This window comes from Physeter macrocephalus, chromosome 11 (assembly GCF_002837175.3).
Source record: "Physeter macrocephalus isolate SW-GA chromosome 11, ASM283717v5, whole genome shotgun sequence".
Lineage (NCBI taxonomy): Eukaryota > Metazoa > Chordata > Mammalia > Artiodactyla > Physeteridae > Physeter > Physeter macrocephalus.
The window spans coordinates 157,447,486-157,460,963 of NC_041224.1; the positions used below are offsets into that span (position 1 = coordinate 157,447,486).

Consider the following 13,478-nt stretch of genomic DNA (forward strand, 5'->3'; position numbering starts at 1 on the left):
GGTGCTCCTGTGTTGGGTGCATATATATTTATAATTGTTATGTCTTCATCCTGGATTGACCCCTTGATTATTATGTAGTGTCCTCCTTGTCTCTTGTAACATTCTTTATTTTAAAGTCTATTTTTATCTGATATGAGTATTGCTACTCCAGCTTTCTTTTGATTTCCATTTGCATGGAATATCTTTTTCCATCCCCTCACTTTCAGTCTGTATGTGTCCCTAGGTCTGAAGTGGGTCTCTTGTAGACAGCATATAGATGGGTCTTGTTTTTGTATCCATTCAGCAAGCCTGTGTCTTTTGCTTGGAGCATTTAATCCATTTACGTTTAAGGTAATTATCGACATGTATGTTCCTATGAACATACATTTTCTTAATTGTTCTGGGTTTGTTTTTGTAGGTCCTTTTCTTCTCTTGTGTTTCCCACTTAGAGAAGTTCCTTTAGCATCTGTTGTAGAGCTGGTTTGGTGGTGCTGAATTCTCTTAGCTTTTGCTTGTCTGTAAAGCTTTTGATTTCTCCATCGAATCTGAATGAGATCCTTGCCAGGTAGAGTAATCTTGGTTGTAGGTTCTTCCCTTTCATCACTTTAAGTATATCGTGCCACTCCCTTCTGGCTTGTAGAGTTTCTGCTGAGAAATCAGCTGTTAACCTTATGGGAATTCCCTTGTATGTTATTTGTCGTTTTTCCCTTGCTGCTTTCAATAATTTTTCTTTGTCTTTCATTTTTTCCAATTTGATTACTATGTGTCTCGGCGTGTTTCTCCTTGGGTTTATCCTGTATGGGACTCTCTGCGCTTCCTGGACTTGGGTGGCTATTTCCTTTCCCATGTTAGGGAAGTTTTCGACTATAATCTCTTCAAATATTTTCTCGTGTCCTTTCTCTCTCTCTTCTCCTTCTGGGATCCCTATAATGCGAATGTTGTTGTGTTTAATGTTGTCCCAGAGGTCTCCTAGGCTGTCTTCATTTCTTTTCATTCTTTTTTCTTTATTCGGTCCTGCAGCAGTGAATTCCAACATTCTTCGAGGTCACTTATCTGTTCTTCTACCTCAGTTATTCTGCTATTGATTCCTTCTAGTGCAGTTTGCATTTCAGTTATTGTATTGTTCATGTCTGTTTGTTTGTTCTTCAATTCTTCTAGCTGTTTGTTAGTTTTTGTTCCACAGGCTACAGGATTATAGTTCTTCTTGCTTCTGCTGTCTGCCCTTTGGTGCATGAGGCTACCTAAGAGGCTTGTGCAAGTTTCCTGATGGGAGGGACTGGTGGTGGGTAGAGCTGACTGTTGCTCTGGTGGGCAGAGCTCAGTAAAACTTTAATCCGCTTGACTGCTGATGGGTGGAGTTGGGTTCCCTCCCTGTTGTTTGTCTTGCCTGAGGCAACCCAACACTGGAGACTACCAGGGCTAATGGTGGACTCTGGGAGGGCTCACACCAAGGAGTATCTCCCAGAACTTCCACTTGCAGTGTCCTTGTCCCCACTGTGAGCCACAGCCATCCCCCGCCTCTGCAGGAGACCCTCCAACACTAGCAGGTACGTCTGGTTCAGTTTCCCCTGGGGTCACTGCTCCTTCCCCTGGGTCCCGATGTGCACACTACTTTGTGTATGCCCTCCAAGAGTGGAGTCTCTGTTTCCCGCAGTCCTGTCAAAGTCCTGCAGTCAAATCCCACTAGCCTTGAAAGTCTGATTCTCTAGGAATTCCTCCTCCCGTTGCCGGACCCCCAGGTTGGGAAGCCTGACGTGGGGCTCAGAACCTTCACTCCAGTGGGTGGACTTTTGTGGTATAAGTGTTCTGCAGTCTGTGAGTCACCCACCCAGCAGTTATGGGATTTGATTTTACTGTGAGTGCACCCCTCCTACCATCTCATTGTGGCTTCTCCTTTGTCTGTGGGTGTGGGGTATCTTTTTTTGGTGAGTTCCAGTGTCTTCCTGTCGATGACTGTCCAGCAGCTAGCTGTGATTCTGGTGTTCTCACAAGAGGGAGTGAGAGCACATCCTTCTACTCCGCCATCTTGCTTCAGGGCTGAGAAGTGAGCTTTAATTTCACATTAAGAAAGTCTTTTCTGAAAAGTCTTTGATGGATGGCCAAGCCTCTTCAGTTGGAATCTGTTTTACTTTTTTTTCTTTTCCTGAACTGCAAATAAAAGCTCCTATTTAATTTCTCAAAACTAAGGGTGTAGGGCTTCCCTGGTGGCGCGGTGGTTGCGCGTCCGCCTGCCAATGCAGGGGAACCGGGTTCGCGCCCCGGTCTGGGAGGATCCCGCATGCCGCGGAGCGGCTGGGCCCGTGCGCAAAGCACATGGCCTTCAAGAATCCCAGAAGTGGGTCTTCCCTGGTGGCGCAGTGGTTGCGCGTCCGCCTGCCGATGCAGGGGAACCGGGTTCGCGCCCTGGTCTGGGAGGATCCCGCATGCCGCGGAGCGGCTGGGCCCGTGAGCCATGGCCGCTGGGCCTGCGCGTCCGGAGCCTGTGCTCCGCAACGGGAGAGGCCGCGGCAGAGGAAGGCCCGCATATCACCAAAAAAAAAAAAAAACTAAGGGTGTAGTTAGAGAACTTTAAGGTTTTCTCTACCATTTTGTTTTAGTCCTTCAGAAGACCAGCCACTTAGAGCTCCTATTCTAGCACTAGATTGCCTCTGCTATAATGAAAGAATTACCTTTTTGGGCTTTCATCCCTATCCAAACTGTCTATGTACTACTCTTCTTAATTCTCTTTCTCTTTTTCTGATTACCCTTCCAGTGTTTTTGATAATTTTCACTCCATGTTTTTCTTAGTAAATGAGGCTAACTTATTCCTTGGGGAATAACAATACCTACAGTTAATATCATAATAACAATAAGCTAACATTTATGGTGTTAATACATTTAACTGCTTAGAATAGCCAGGCACTCTTGTTATTACTACAAAGGCATTAATCATTTAATCCTCACAACCACCTTATGAGGGAGGCACTATACATATGAAGGCAAGATTCAAATCCAGGCTGTCTAACCCAAAGAAAACCACAAGGCCATTTCCCCAAATACAGATGTCTAGTTTTTTTATTAAATCTGTATCACTGAAAATAAGAATTATATCATGAATACTTCTGAGCAACATTTACCATTATTTTGAGTAGTTAACATATTTATTAATGAGCTGGGTTGACTGAAACTATGGAGCTCTTAAAAAGTAACTGATTAGTAGGAAGATGGTCTATACCAATTTGCTTTATTCAGTTTACTCTCAGAATTAGTCCTTCAACTTGGTGGCAAACATCTCATTGCGAAAAGAGGCACTGAGATGCCAGCGATAAAGGAGGCATTTTCTGAATCGTAGGGGTCAGGAAAGAAGAAATTGTACCTCAAGAAAACATGGAACTTTGTTAACTGTAGGGCATTCTTTCCCATCCCTCTCCTGCTCAGACCTTATATGGCAGTCAAAGGTGTCTAGATCTTGAATGTTCTTTTGTGAGTTGATGGAAGAGAATACCAGAAGTACATGGAGCTTCTTTTACTCCAGGCACATATTATGTAGAAAATAAATGATCAACAAACACTAAATAATAATGGAAATAAAGATTGTAATTGAGAACTGCTCTTGAATACAGTAAAGAAAAATCTGTATCCCTGAAACCTCCCCAGAAGAAGCACCAATGACTTCTGATAAAATAATATAACCTGAGAGCATATGAAAAAGTAATTTTCTCTTGATAAATTATTCATTCCTGTGGCTTCCCTGGTGGCGCAGTGGTTGAGAGTCCGCCTGCTGATGCAGAGGACACGGGTTCGTGCCCTGGTCCGGGAAGATCCCACATGCCGCGGAGCAGCTAGGCCTGTGAGCCATGGCTGCTGAGCCTGCGCGTCCGGAGCCTGTGCTCCACAACGGGAGAGGCCACAACAGTGAGAGGCCCGCGTACCGCAAAAAAAAAAAAAAAAAATTCATTCCTCTTGAGATACCGTATCAAGAGGATTTTAGGAGGAAATAAATAAAAGAAATCCTTCCACATATGTATAATCTGATACTTTAAGCTTGGCCAGGAAGAAATCAAACTATGTGGGCCCAAAAAGCATAAAAATGGAAAAACAATGGAATTAGCAAGAAAATTTTAATACCTTATTGTCCCAGTTATAATGGTAGCCTAGGGTCACCCAGCGCAGTTTCTCTAGTAAACTTCGGGGTCTCCGTTTATTCACTTCTTTATACCTGCAACGATTGGAGACAAAAGATGATTTATTCACTTCAAATGGCAGCAATAGCCTGTTGTATGGATCCTGGAGTCTAAATTTGGTATTCTATATAAGCTGTTAGCCAAGACCTCCACAGGGGAAATTAGAACAGAAATGAGTTGACCAAGAATACAATACTACTAAAACACGTTAGCATTTCTAACTTCTAATCGTTGGTTCTAAATCCTCTGCTGAATGGGATCAATTTTAAATGTCGAGTCTCCAGCATCTCGAGTCTCTTTATCATCTCTAATGATAAAACAAAATGACAACAGAAATGCCTTTACCCGTCCATGCGAAATGGGACAAAGAGCCCTACAGATAACTGAAAATTTGGCTAACAGAACACGTTCAATTTGGTTTGCTAAAAGCAGGACGTGATTAATTACAGCTATCACTATGTCTAGAATAATGGTGGCTTCCCAGAATTGCAGTTTGGGGGAAAAAACATTTGGCAAAATACAGTATACAATCAAAAATTACTGGTTTAACATGACTTCTTTAACCCCATATAACAACTTAGATAACTGAGGCCCAGCTAACAATTAAGGGCCACTGTAATTGATTTGGTTTCTGACATTCCCTTATTCAAACCACAGGAGGTTTCTGTAAAATGGAGGTATCCTTTCTGTAATTATATCTTGTTTAATCAAATCTATGGGATTACCTACTCTTTTTCTTTTCTTTTTTTGGCCGTGCTGCGTGGCTTGTGGGATCTTAGTTCCCCGACCAGGGATTGAACCCAGGGCATTTGTCAGTGAAAGCATGGAGTCCTAACCACTGGACCATCAGGGAATTCCCTATCTACTCTCCTTCTAAAGAGGAAGCTTGTTTGTTTGATTTACCTTTAAATATCTAAAAATACAAGAATGCTAGGTCTAATCATTTTATTGTTTGTTTTTTCTATGTAATTTACATCATTAATCAATCAAAAAAATTTTTGGGGGGGTCTAAGAACCGCTGCTCTTTAAAAAAGAAAAGATTAGGCTGCTTTAAGGAGTTTATAATTTGACAGGAGACGACAGATAAGTATAAGAAATGAGGGGAAAATTTAAGGCAGTATAAAATCTAGCACTGAACTGAATAGCACAAGACTTGGAGGGCCACTAGAATTAAGAAAAAGGAGAGTTCAAAGTCAACTGTCTTATCAGTTAAGGCTTCATGGCAGAGTTGGGGAGTTGAGTATGGCATTGAAGAATGGCCAGCATTTAAACAAGGAGTGATGCAATAGGCAATATAGGCACAAAGCATGAACAGAAGCAAAGGATTTATTGCAAGCTCACACTGTAAGTGGCACTCATCTTGAGGTCTGACAAAGTTTACAGAATAGATGCTATCTGTCCTCAAAGAGTTTATATTCTAAGGAAATTGCCACACAGACATACATCAAGACCAGTAACTCAATAAAAAGAATGGATCAAACACTGATATATTTAGGACAGCTGTGAAGAAAAGAAGCATAGCAGGTCCGACTGCTATCCTTTGAAAGCACTGCATATTACGTTGGCCCTTGGCAAGCATCTGGAACTTGGATTCTGGGGAGGTTCACACCATTCCCAGAACTCACTGTGCCTACATTGTCTGTATAAACAATACAGTTTATGCTGAACACCTGACTCCCTTCTGGGAGTCTGAATTTTGGTACCTGTCAGGCAGAGACTGCCTATGTGCCATCCCCTAGTAAAAATCTGGGCACTGAGCTTCTTTAAACCATGCTGATGCTGCTGGTCCAAGAACCACACTTTGAGAAACACTATTCTAGCCAAAATTAAAAAACAAAACACCTTCTATCTCTTTCTAGCTCAATAAGAGATCATTTTATTCTTGACAAAGAACCCCAATCAGATTGACCTGTACAAATAAAGCTAACAAGGCAGCTCTGAAAACTTGATGGCATTTTAGACATTTGATATGGCACCAATAAGCTGCTTTTCATCAAAAGATTGGGTCTAATGTTCTTTAAGAACAGGGTATACAATATTATAATTAACACAGGTTTATGGTGTTAATAAAATTATCAAAATTATAGTAACAACCAAACATGAACATATAGCCTATAACATACCCTTTAAAATTTAGTTTCTTTTTTAGGAAACCAAAAGAACATGTCTTTTCTACCTTAACTGTATCACTATAAAAAAGGCTTTGGGTTTTGCTTTATATTATAGAGGGGGATAGGTCCAGGATGCAAAAGAAGCCAGAAAGAGCCATACTTTCACAAGCATTAAGCCCAGTCCTCATAACAAAAAGGAAAAAAAAAAGCTTAAAGACGCTTAGTGAAAGAACAGTTGTGATCACCGAGTGTACCATTTTGAAGTGAAAATGTGTGCGTGTATATATACTGTGTTAGACCCAGGTAAGTATGAGATTCTATCCCTTATTTCATATCCTCTTCTGAGAACTTGACTTCCATTCTTGCCTTTGTATAGAATTTCTGGAAGGAAAGTAGCAACAACTGTTATTAACACTTGCCTTCAAGATGTGAGAGAAGGACTGGCCAGTGCTAGACATTTCTTGTCTTAGTACCACTTAGGGACCTTTCTGGTCCCCACGGGCCTCGTGGGTAACAAAGATTCCAAAAAATTCACTTGAACATTGTGAATAGTGTAAGGCCCAAACCAAGTTTCACATGCTCCCAGATCTTTTTCAAACAGAAAATACTGAGGGATTAATGAAAGGATGGGTGGGCTGTTCTTTTTTTGTACCTGATTTGTCCAAAAAAGAAGCCAAGAAGGCTCAGTGCCAGTGGAGCCACTTATCCACCCTAAGGAATGCAGGGAATATGTTGGCATCTAATCTAACTTTAAATCTTCACCCAATTATCCAAAAGAATGTTTTCAAGCAGGTGTGACCCTAATTATTGGTTCTCACTGCAAACAGAAACATGCTGCCCCTCCAGGCACTAGCCAGAGGATGATGGATAGGTGGGCTGGCACCTTCTCCCCTGGTGAATGTGCCCACCCAGCACTTTGCTCACTTTCTGTCAGGGGTAAAATCTTAATGTAAGCATTGGCATTTCTTTCAGCAATCTCATCCTATAGCACTGCTTTCAACTGAACCCTAACTGGGTGGAAACAAACTCCTGTCCTGCTTGTCCACTCTCTATGCAGTGGGTAACCATTGGTATTTTCTTTTCTTTCTTGCCTCAAGGGACAGTAGTGAACCATTGTGAAAGCAAAACTACTCACTCAGGACAGAAGTCTGAAGGTTGTTTATGACAGAAAACATTCAAAATCCTATTGCAGGTATTGCTTTTTCAATCATTTTTAAAGATTTAGGGATTGAGTCTTTCACAACTCTGAATATTTCCCTCCACGACTACAGCTTTCTGTCCTTCCTTTCCTAGTCTCTCATTTCCATTAAACCTAAAGTACCATCTGTCCCTAGAACTCCATTTTTTCAGTATTTGAGTGCTTCCAGTTTTATTTCCCTTCTCAACCTGAATCTCTCAGTTAGTCAGAGCAAATGGACATCCAACTCTACCTTAACACTCTTTTGCTATCTTGCAAATGTTACTCTTACCTAATCTTCTACCTTCTGTTCTAAACTTTCACCATCTATCCCAAGTCCTCAGTCCTGCTCTTACTCCCTTCCAGGACAAGAATACAGAGGCCTGATCAAGTGATCCAGTTAATGATTTCAACTTTCCTCCCCTACACCTCTAAACTTTTTGAAATCCTTACTCTGTCCTTCCTTCCTGGTTTCAGCAGTGGTCTTACTTCTTTTCATTAAGGCCAATTCTCCACCTATACTATCTCCCATTTCCCTGATGTGGCCTCTGAGACCCTTCTCCATTATCATCTTTCTTCTCATATTTTCAACTCTTCCTGTGTACTTGTTTCTTCCTCTTGATCTGCAAAAATGTTCAACATTTCCACATACCTGAGAAAACATCTTTTCAACTTGACCTCTTACTCAGGTACCCTCTATGGCCTGCCTCCCTCTGCTCCACATCACTTCTTCTCTTCACAATTAAACATTCCTAAAAGGACTCAATATTTGCTGCCCAGCCCCCTCCTCTGAGATCTGACTTTTGCTTACACCACTCTACCAAAACTAGTTTAGTTTCAATTATACCATTTAATTGTCAAATCCCAGGCCTACAGACATGGTTAGTCCTTCTCTTATTTGGGAAACACTTCCCTGCCTTGGCTTCTAATAGTACTTTTTTCCCCCACCCAGAGCTGATGCTTCCTAGGGCCAATCGCCTTCTTTTCTCTGTATGTTTTCCATAAACAAACAAAAAACCACATTATTCCCACTGTTCGCTTCACTATGGCCTTCATGTGTAACTCCCACATCTATCTATCTATCTCTGTTTCTCTCCCTCTCTCTCATTATGCTCCTAAGCTCAGTTCCATATTTCCAAAGGCATACTAGACATCTCCATGTGGATACTCCACAGGCATTTCAAAAACAATAAGCCCCAAACTACACTAAGGATCATCTCTGCTCATTCTCCTCTTCCTCCAAACCTTATTTCCATTAAATCTTAGTATATAATGTTCCACTGAGGAACAAAGAGGTGCAGGTATGTTTTTGAGATAATGATTTTGTTTCCTTTGGATATAGACTGAGAAGTAGAATTGCTGGATCATATGGTAGTTCTATTTTTAATTTTCTGAGAAATTTCTATACTGTTTTGCATAAATAAATAATTACAGCATTATTTACAACAGCCAAGACATGGAAACAACCTAAGTGTCCAACGACAGATGAATGGATAAAGAAAATGTGATACACACACAGTAGAATATTATTCAGCCATAAAAAAGGGAAATCCTGCCATTTGTGACAACTTGGATGAAACCTGATGGCATTATGCTAAATGGAATAAATGAGAGAAAGACAAATGATCACACTTTTATGTGGACTCTAAAAAATCTGAAATAGAACAGACTGGTGGTTGCCAGAGGCAGGGGTGGTGTGTGTGTGTGCGCGTGTGTGCGCGTGTGTGTGTGTGTGTGTGAGAAAGAAATGGGCAAAGATGGTCAAAAGATAAAAACTTGTCATTGTAAGAGAAGTAAGTTTTTTTTTATATTTTTGGCTGTGTTGGGTCTTAGTTTCTATGCGAGGGCTTTCTATAGTTGCGGTGAGTGGGGGCCACTCTTCATCACAGTGCGCGGGCCTCTCACTGTCGTGGCCTCTCTTGTTGCGGAGCACAAGCTCCAGATGCGCAGGCTCCGTAGCTGTGGCTCACGGGCCTAGCTGCTCCACGGCATGTGGGACCTTCCCAGACCAGGGCTTGAACCCATATCCCCTGCATTGGCAGGCAGATTCTCAACCAGTGCGCCACCAGGGAAGCCCCGAGAAGTAAGTTTTGGGGATGTAAATTACAGCATGGTGACTATAGTTAACACTGTATTATATACTAGAAAGTTTCTAAGAGAGATCTTAAAAGTTCTCACAAGAAAAATAATTTGTAATGATGTGAGGTGACTGACATGAACGAAATTTATTGTGATAACCATCTGGAATATATACACGTATGAAATCATCATGCCTTACACCCTGGACTAACACACTGTTACGTGTCAATTACCTCAATAAACCTGGGGGAAGCCCCACAACTGAAGTGTAAACCTGCCTGTCACTTAGAAATCTGTGCATAATCCTTAACTACTTCTCTTTCACTTTTCATGATCTCTTGGTTCCCAAGCCCTATACACAATGTCTTTTCCAGGCCTTTATCATGTTTTGCGCGGGTTATAAAGCTAAATTCTTTCTTTTCTAGGCCGCACCGCGCAGCATGCAGGATCTTAGCTCCCCGACCAGGGACTGAACCCAAGCCCCCTGCAGTGGAAGCGTGGAGTCTTAACCACTGGACCGCCAGGGAAGTCCCTTAAGCGAAATTCTTAATTGTGCTTTTTGCAATGACTAAATTTTCAATCCATTTTCCTCACTGCCACAAGAATTATCTCTCTAAAGTGAAAAATCTATTACTAATTTTGATGAATTCTTCCTGTTTATAAGGACAAAGTCCACATTTTCCTATTGTGAAATAAAATTTATGTTTTACGGCAAGACGAGATAAATTCATTCATTCATTCATTCATTTGCTGCGCCACGCTTCCTGTGAGATCTTAGTTCCTTGACCAGGGGCTGAACCCGGGCCCTTGGCAGTGACAGTGTGGAGTCTTAACCATTGGACCACCAGGGAACTCCCAAGACAAGAAAAATTTAAACATAAAAAAATCTCCTCTGCCCTCTGGCTCCCTCTTCCCCTCACTGTGCACTGTGTGTCTGCATTATGCATGGAGCAACCTCCCCCATCGGCAGAAATACCCACTCACATAAAGAGCAACATTCTCTTAGCAACCAGACAACTCCTTAAAAGATAACGTTCCTTCTTGATCTTGTAAGGGGATGCTGAGATCTGGATTGTGTAAACTGTCAATAATCCATCACTTAATATACAACTCTCTGTGTCAAAAAACTTATATAACTGTGCCTTGACTTCTAACGGCTGAACAGTTCTTGGAGCTTTTTGACATGCTGTTCCCAGGTAATAATCCTCAATTTGGCTCGAATAAAATGTTTCCATTTCTTTCTTAGATCAATTAATTAATTTTTTGTCTACACTATATGGCATGCAAACCCCCTTATAATCTGGCATGAACCTTTCTACTTTCATCTTCAAGCATTTCCTACAAGGTATCCTACCCTCCTTCTTTCATGGCTGTGTTTTTGACCATACAATTTTCTACTGAAATGCTCTCTCCTCTCCTACTCTACTCTCTGCATAGCAGATTTTTCTAACTTGCTTTTCCACAGTTTAAACACTTAAGGGAAATCTTTATCCTCAACTCAGTCTCTCCCTCTACTGTGCCCATACAGCACCTTTCAACTTCCTCTATTAAAGAATACAGCTTTAGTGCTGTAAATACCTTATGAAAGCACCTGAATTCCTCCTTTAATAGTCCCTTCCTCAAAGACATGGAATGAGTTTTATATCTATGCTAGCACCAAATATTTCCTAAAGCACAAATGTACATTATTTAATAAATTAATGAAAATAAGATGGAAAGGTATTGTACTATACAGTTTTTAATTGATGATTCTCAAGTTCAGCATTATGCTTTTATTGGGCTAATAGAGAAGATATCAATTTACTTAAAATTAGTATTTACTGAACACCTTCTAATATATACTAAGAACTGTGGTTGGTGCCAAGGCTACAAGAATTTCAAGGTCTGGGGGCAGGGATGGGGCAGGGCAGGTAGTAGGAAGGAGAAGGGGGCAGATGACAGGATTCACTACAATAAATGCTATAACAGCATCATAAACAAAGTCTTAAAGAAATAGAAAGGGGAAGGAATTAATTCCGCTGCCACATTGAGAATATCAATGGAAAAAAGCACACATACAAAAATGGATACAAAGCACTTCATAAGCTAACTTATGGAATAAATAAAGCTAAGTTGCTTTATTTAAATGTATATTTTCCCTTGCCTTATTCTTTAAAAAGTTATTTTTGAATAGATAATACATTCACAAAATTCAAAAGGTGTAAAAAAGTATCCATTAACTAAGTAATTCTACAAATATTTATGTAGTAACTACCATGCACTGAAGAATAAAAACACAGGGCAAAGGGATAAAGAGGACGGGAAACGGGCTATTTTTAATTGAATGAAGGAATCATCTCATAAAATGACATGAGAACAAACAGCTTGTACAAAGAATCTGAGCATGCCTGATGTGTTTAAGGAACAGAATGGAAGCCAGTACTGCTGGAAAATAAATGAAAAGGAATAGGAGATGAGGTGGGAAAGCCAGATAGATCTAGGCCTCATGGCCTTGATAAAGACGTTTGATTATATTCTAAGTGTGATGGGGCTGTAAACAAAGAATCTGACTGGCCTTTGTCCTTTGTTCTTTACAGCAAGGTTTTAAACCCTTGGAATTTCTGGGAGGGATAGGAGTATCTGTTATTCACTGTGGATCCTAAGACCACACCTGAGTTTATGCTAAGACGATGACTCACGGGCTTCCCTGGTGGCGCAGTGATTGAGAGTCTGCCTGCTGATGCAGGGGACACGGTTCGTGCCCCGGTCCAGGAAGATCCCACATGCCGCAGAGCGGCTGGGCCTGTGAGCCATGGCCGCTGAACCTGCGGGGCCGGAACCTATGCTCCGCAACGGGAGAGGCCACAACAGTGAGAGGACCGCGTACCGCAAAAAAAAAAAAAAAAGACTCAGGATGTGGGTTTGTTAAGCTAGAAAGACCAATGTCAACTTAGAGGGTTTAGGCTTGAAGTGATATTAGCATGACCTACTCGATAGGTGAAGGGCTAGAGATTGAGTTCAAGCATGCGGCCAATGAGTCAATCAGTCATGTTCAAGTAGTGAAATCCCAATAAAAACTGTCAACACTAGGCCTTGGGAGAGCTTCCTGGGAGGGCTACATGCCCTGAGTCCATGGGAAGAGGACATGGAAGCTTTGTATTCAGAACCCTCCCAGACATCACCCTACAGATCTCTTCATTGGATGGCCCTGATTTGTATCCTTTATAGTAAAATTATAATCATAAGTATAATGCTTTCTTGAGTTTTATGAGTTGTTCTAGTGAGTTAATGAACCTGAGGAGGTCATGGGAATTCCCCTGAACTTGTAACCAGTTGGTAAGAAGTGTGTACAGCCTGGGGCCCTCCCAAACTTGTAGGTGGTGTCTGAAGTGAGGGTAATTTGGTTAAGGACCATGCCCTTAATTCGTGATGTCTGTGCTGACTCTGGATGGTTTGCACTAGAATTGAACTGCAGTATTGCACATTAGAAACTATAAAAGAAATGACACAATTTCTATACTCTGTAGAAAACAGACTGAAGAGGCACAAGAGCAGACAGAGGGAGACTGGTTAGGAGGCTACTGCAGTAAATGATGGTGGCTTAGACTACAGTGGTTGTGATGGAGATGCTGAGGAATGATTTTGTTTATTACAACTGTAGACCCTACTATATATTTGCTGGAGGGTTGGAGTTAGGATTTTTTTAATGGCTGTATAGTGGCTGCATTCTACTGCTTAGGTCTGTCATGCTTGATTTATCTGATCTCCTGCTGACAGACACTTGTTTCTCATTTTCCCCCCATTACAAACAATGCTGCAATAAAGATGCTTACACCTAACTATTGTACTCTTGGGCGAGAATCTCTAGCTACGCTATTCACTGACAATAAACTTTGAACAAAACATAGAATTGAGGTGCCCTAATATTGTGAACAAACCATTTTTGCTAATATGTTCCAAATATTCCTTCATTTCCTACTTAAAAGTTTC

At 41.2% G+C, this 13,478-nt stretch overlaps 1 protein-coding gene across 1 annotated transcript in view; it reads right to left on the bottom strand.

The window, feature by feature from the left end:
* ALKBH1 (alkB homolog 1, histone H2A dioxygenase) overlaps positions 1-13,478 on the bottom strand; it is a 31,948-nt gene that overhangs the window by 9,278 nt on the left and 9,192 nt on the right. The window contains exon 4 of the mRNA XM_007121364.4: positions 4,087-4,177. Within this exon, the coding sequence (XP_007121426.1) occupies positions 4,087-4,177 (91 nt within the window). The remainder of the gene's footprint in view (positions 1-4,086; positions 4,178-13,478) is intronic.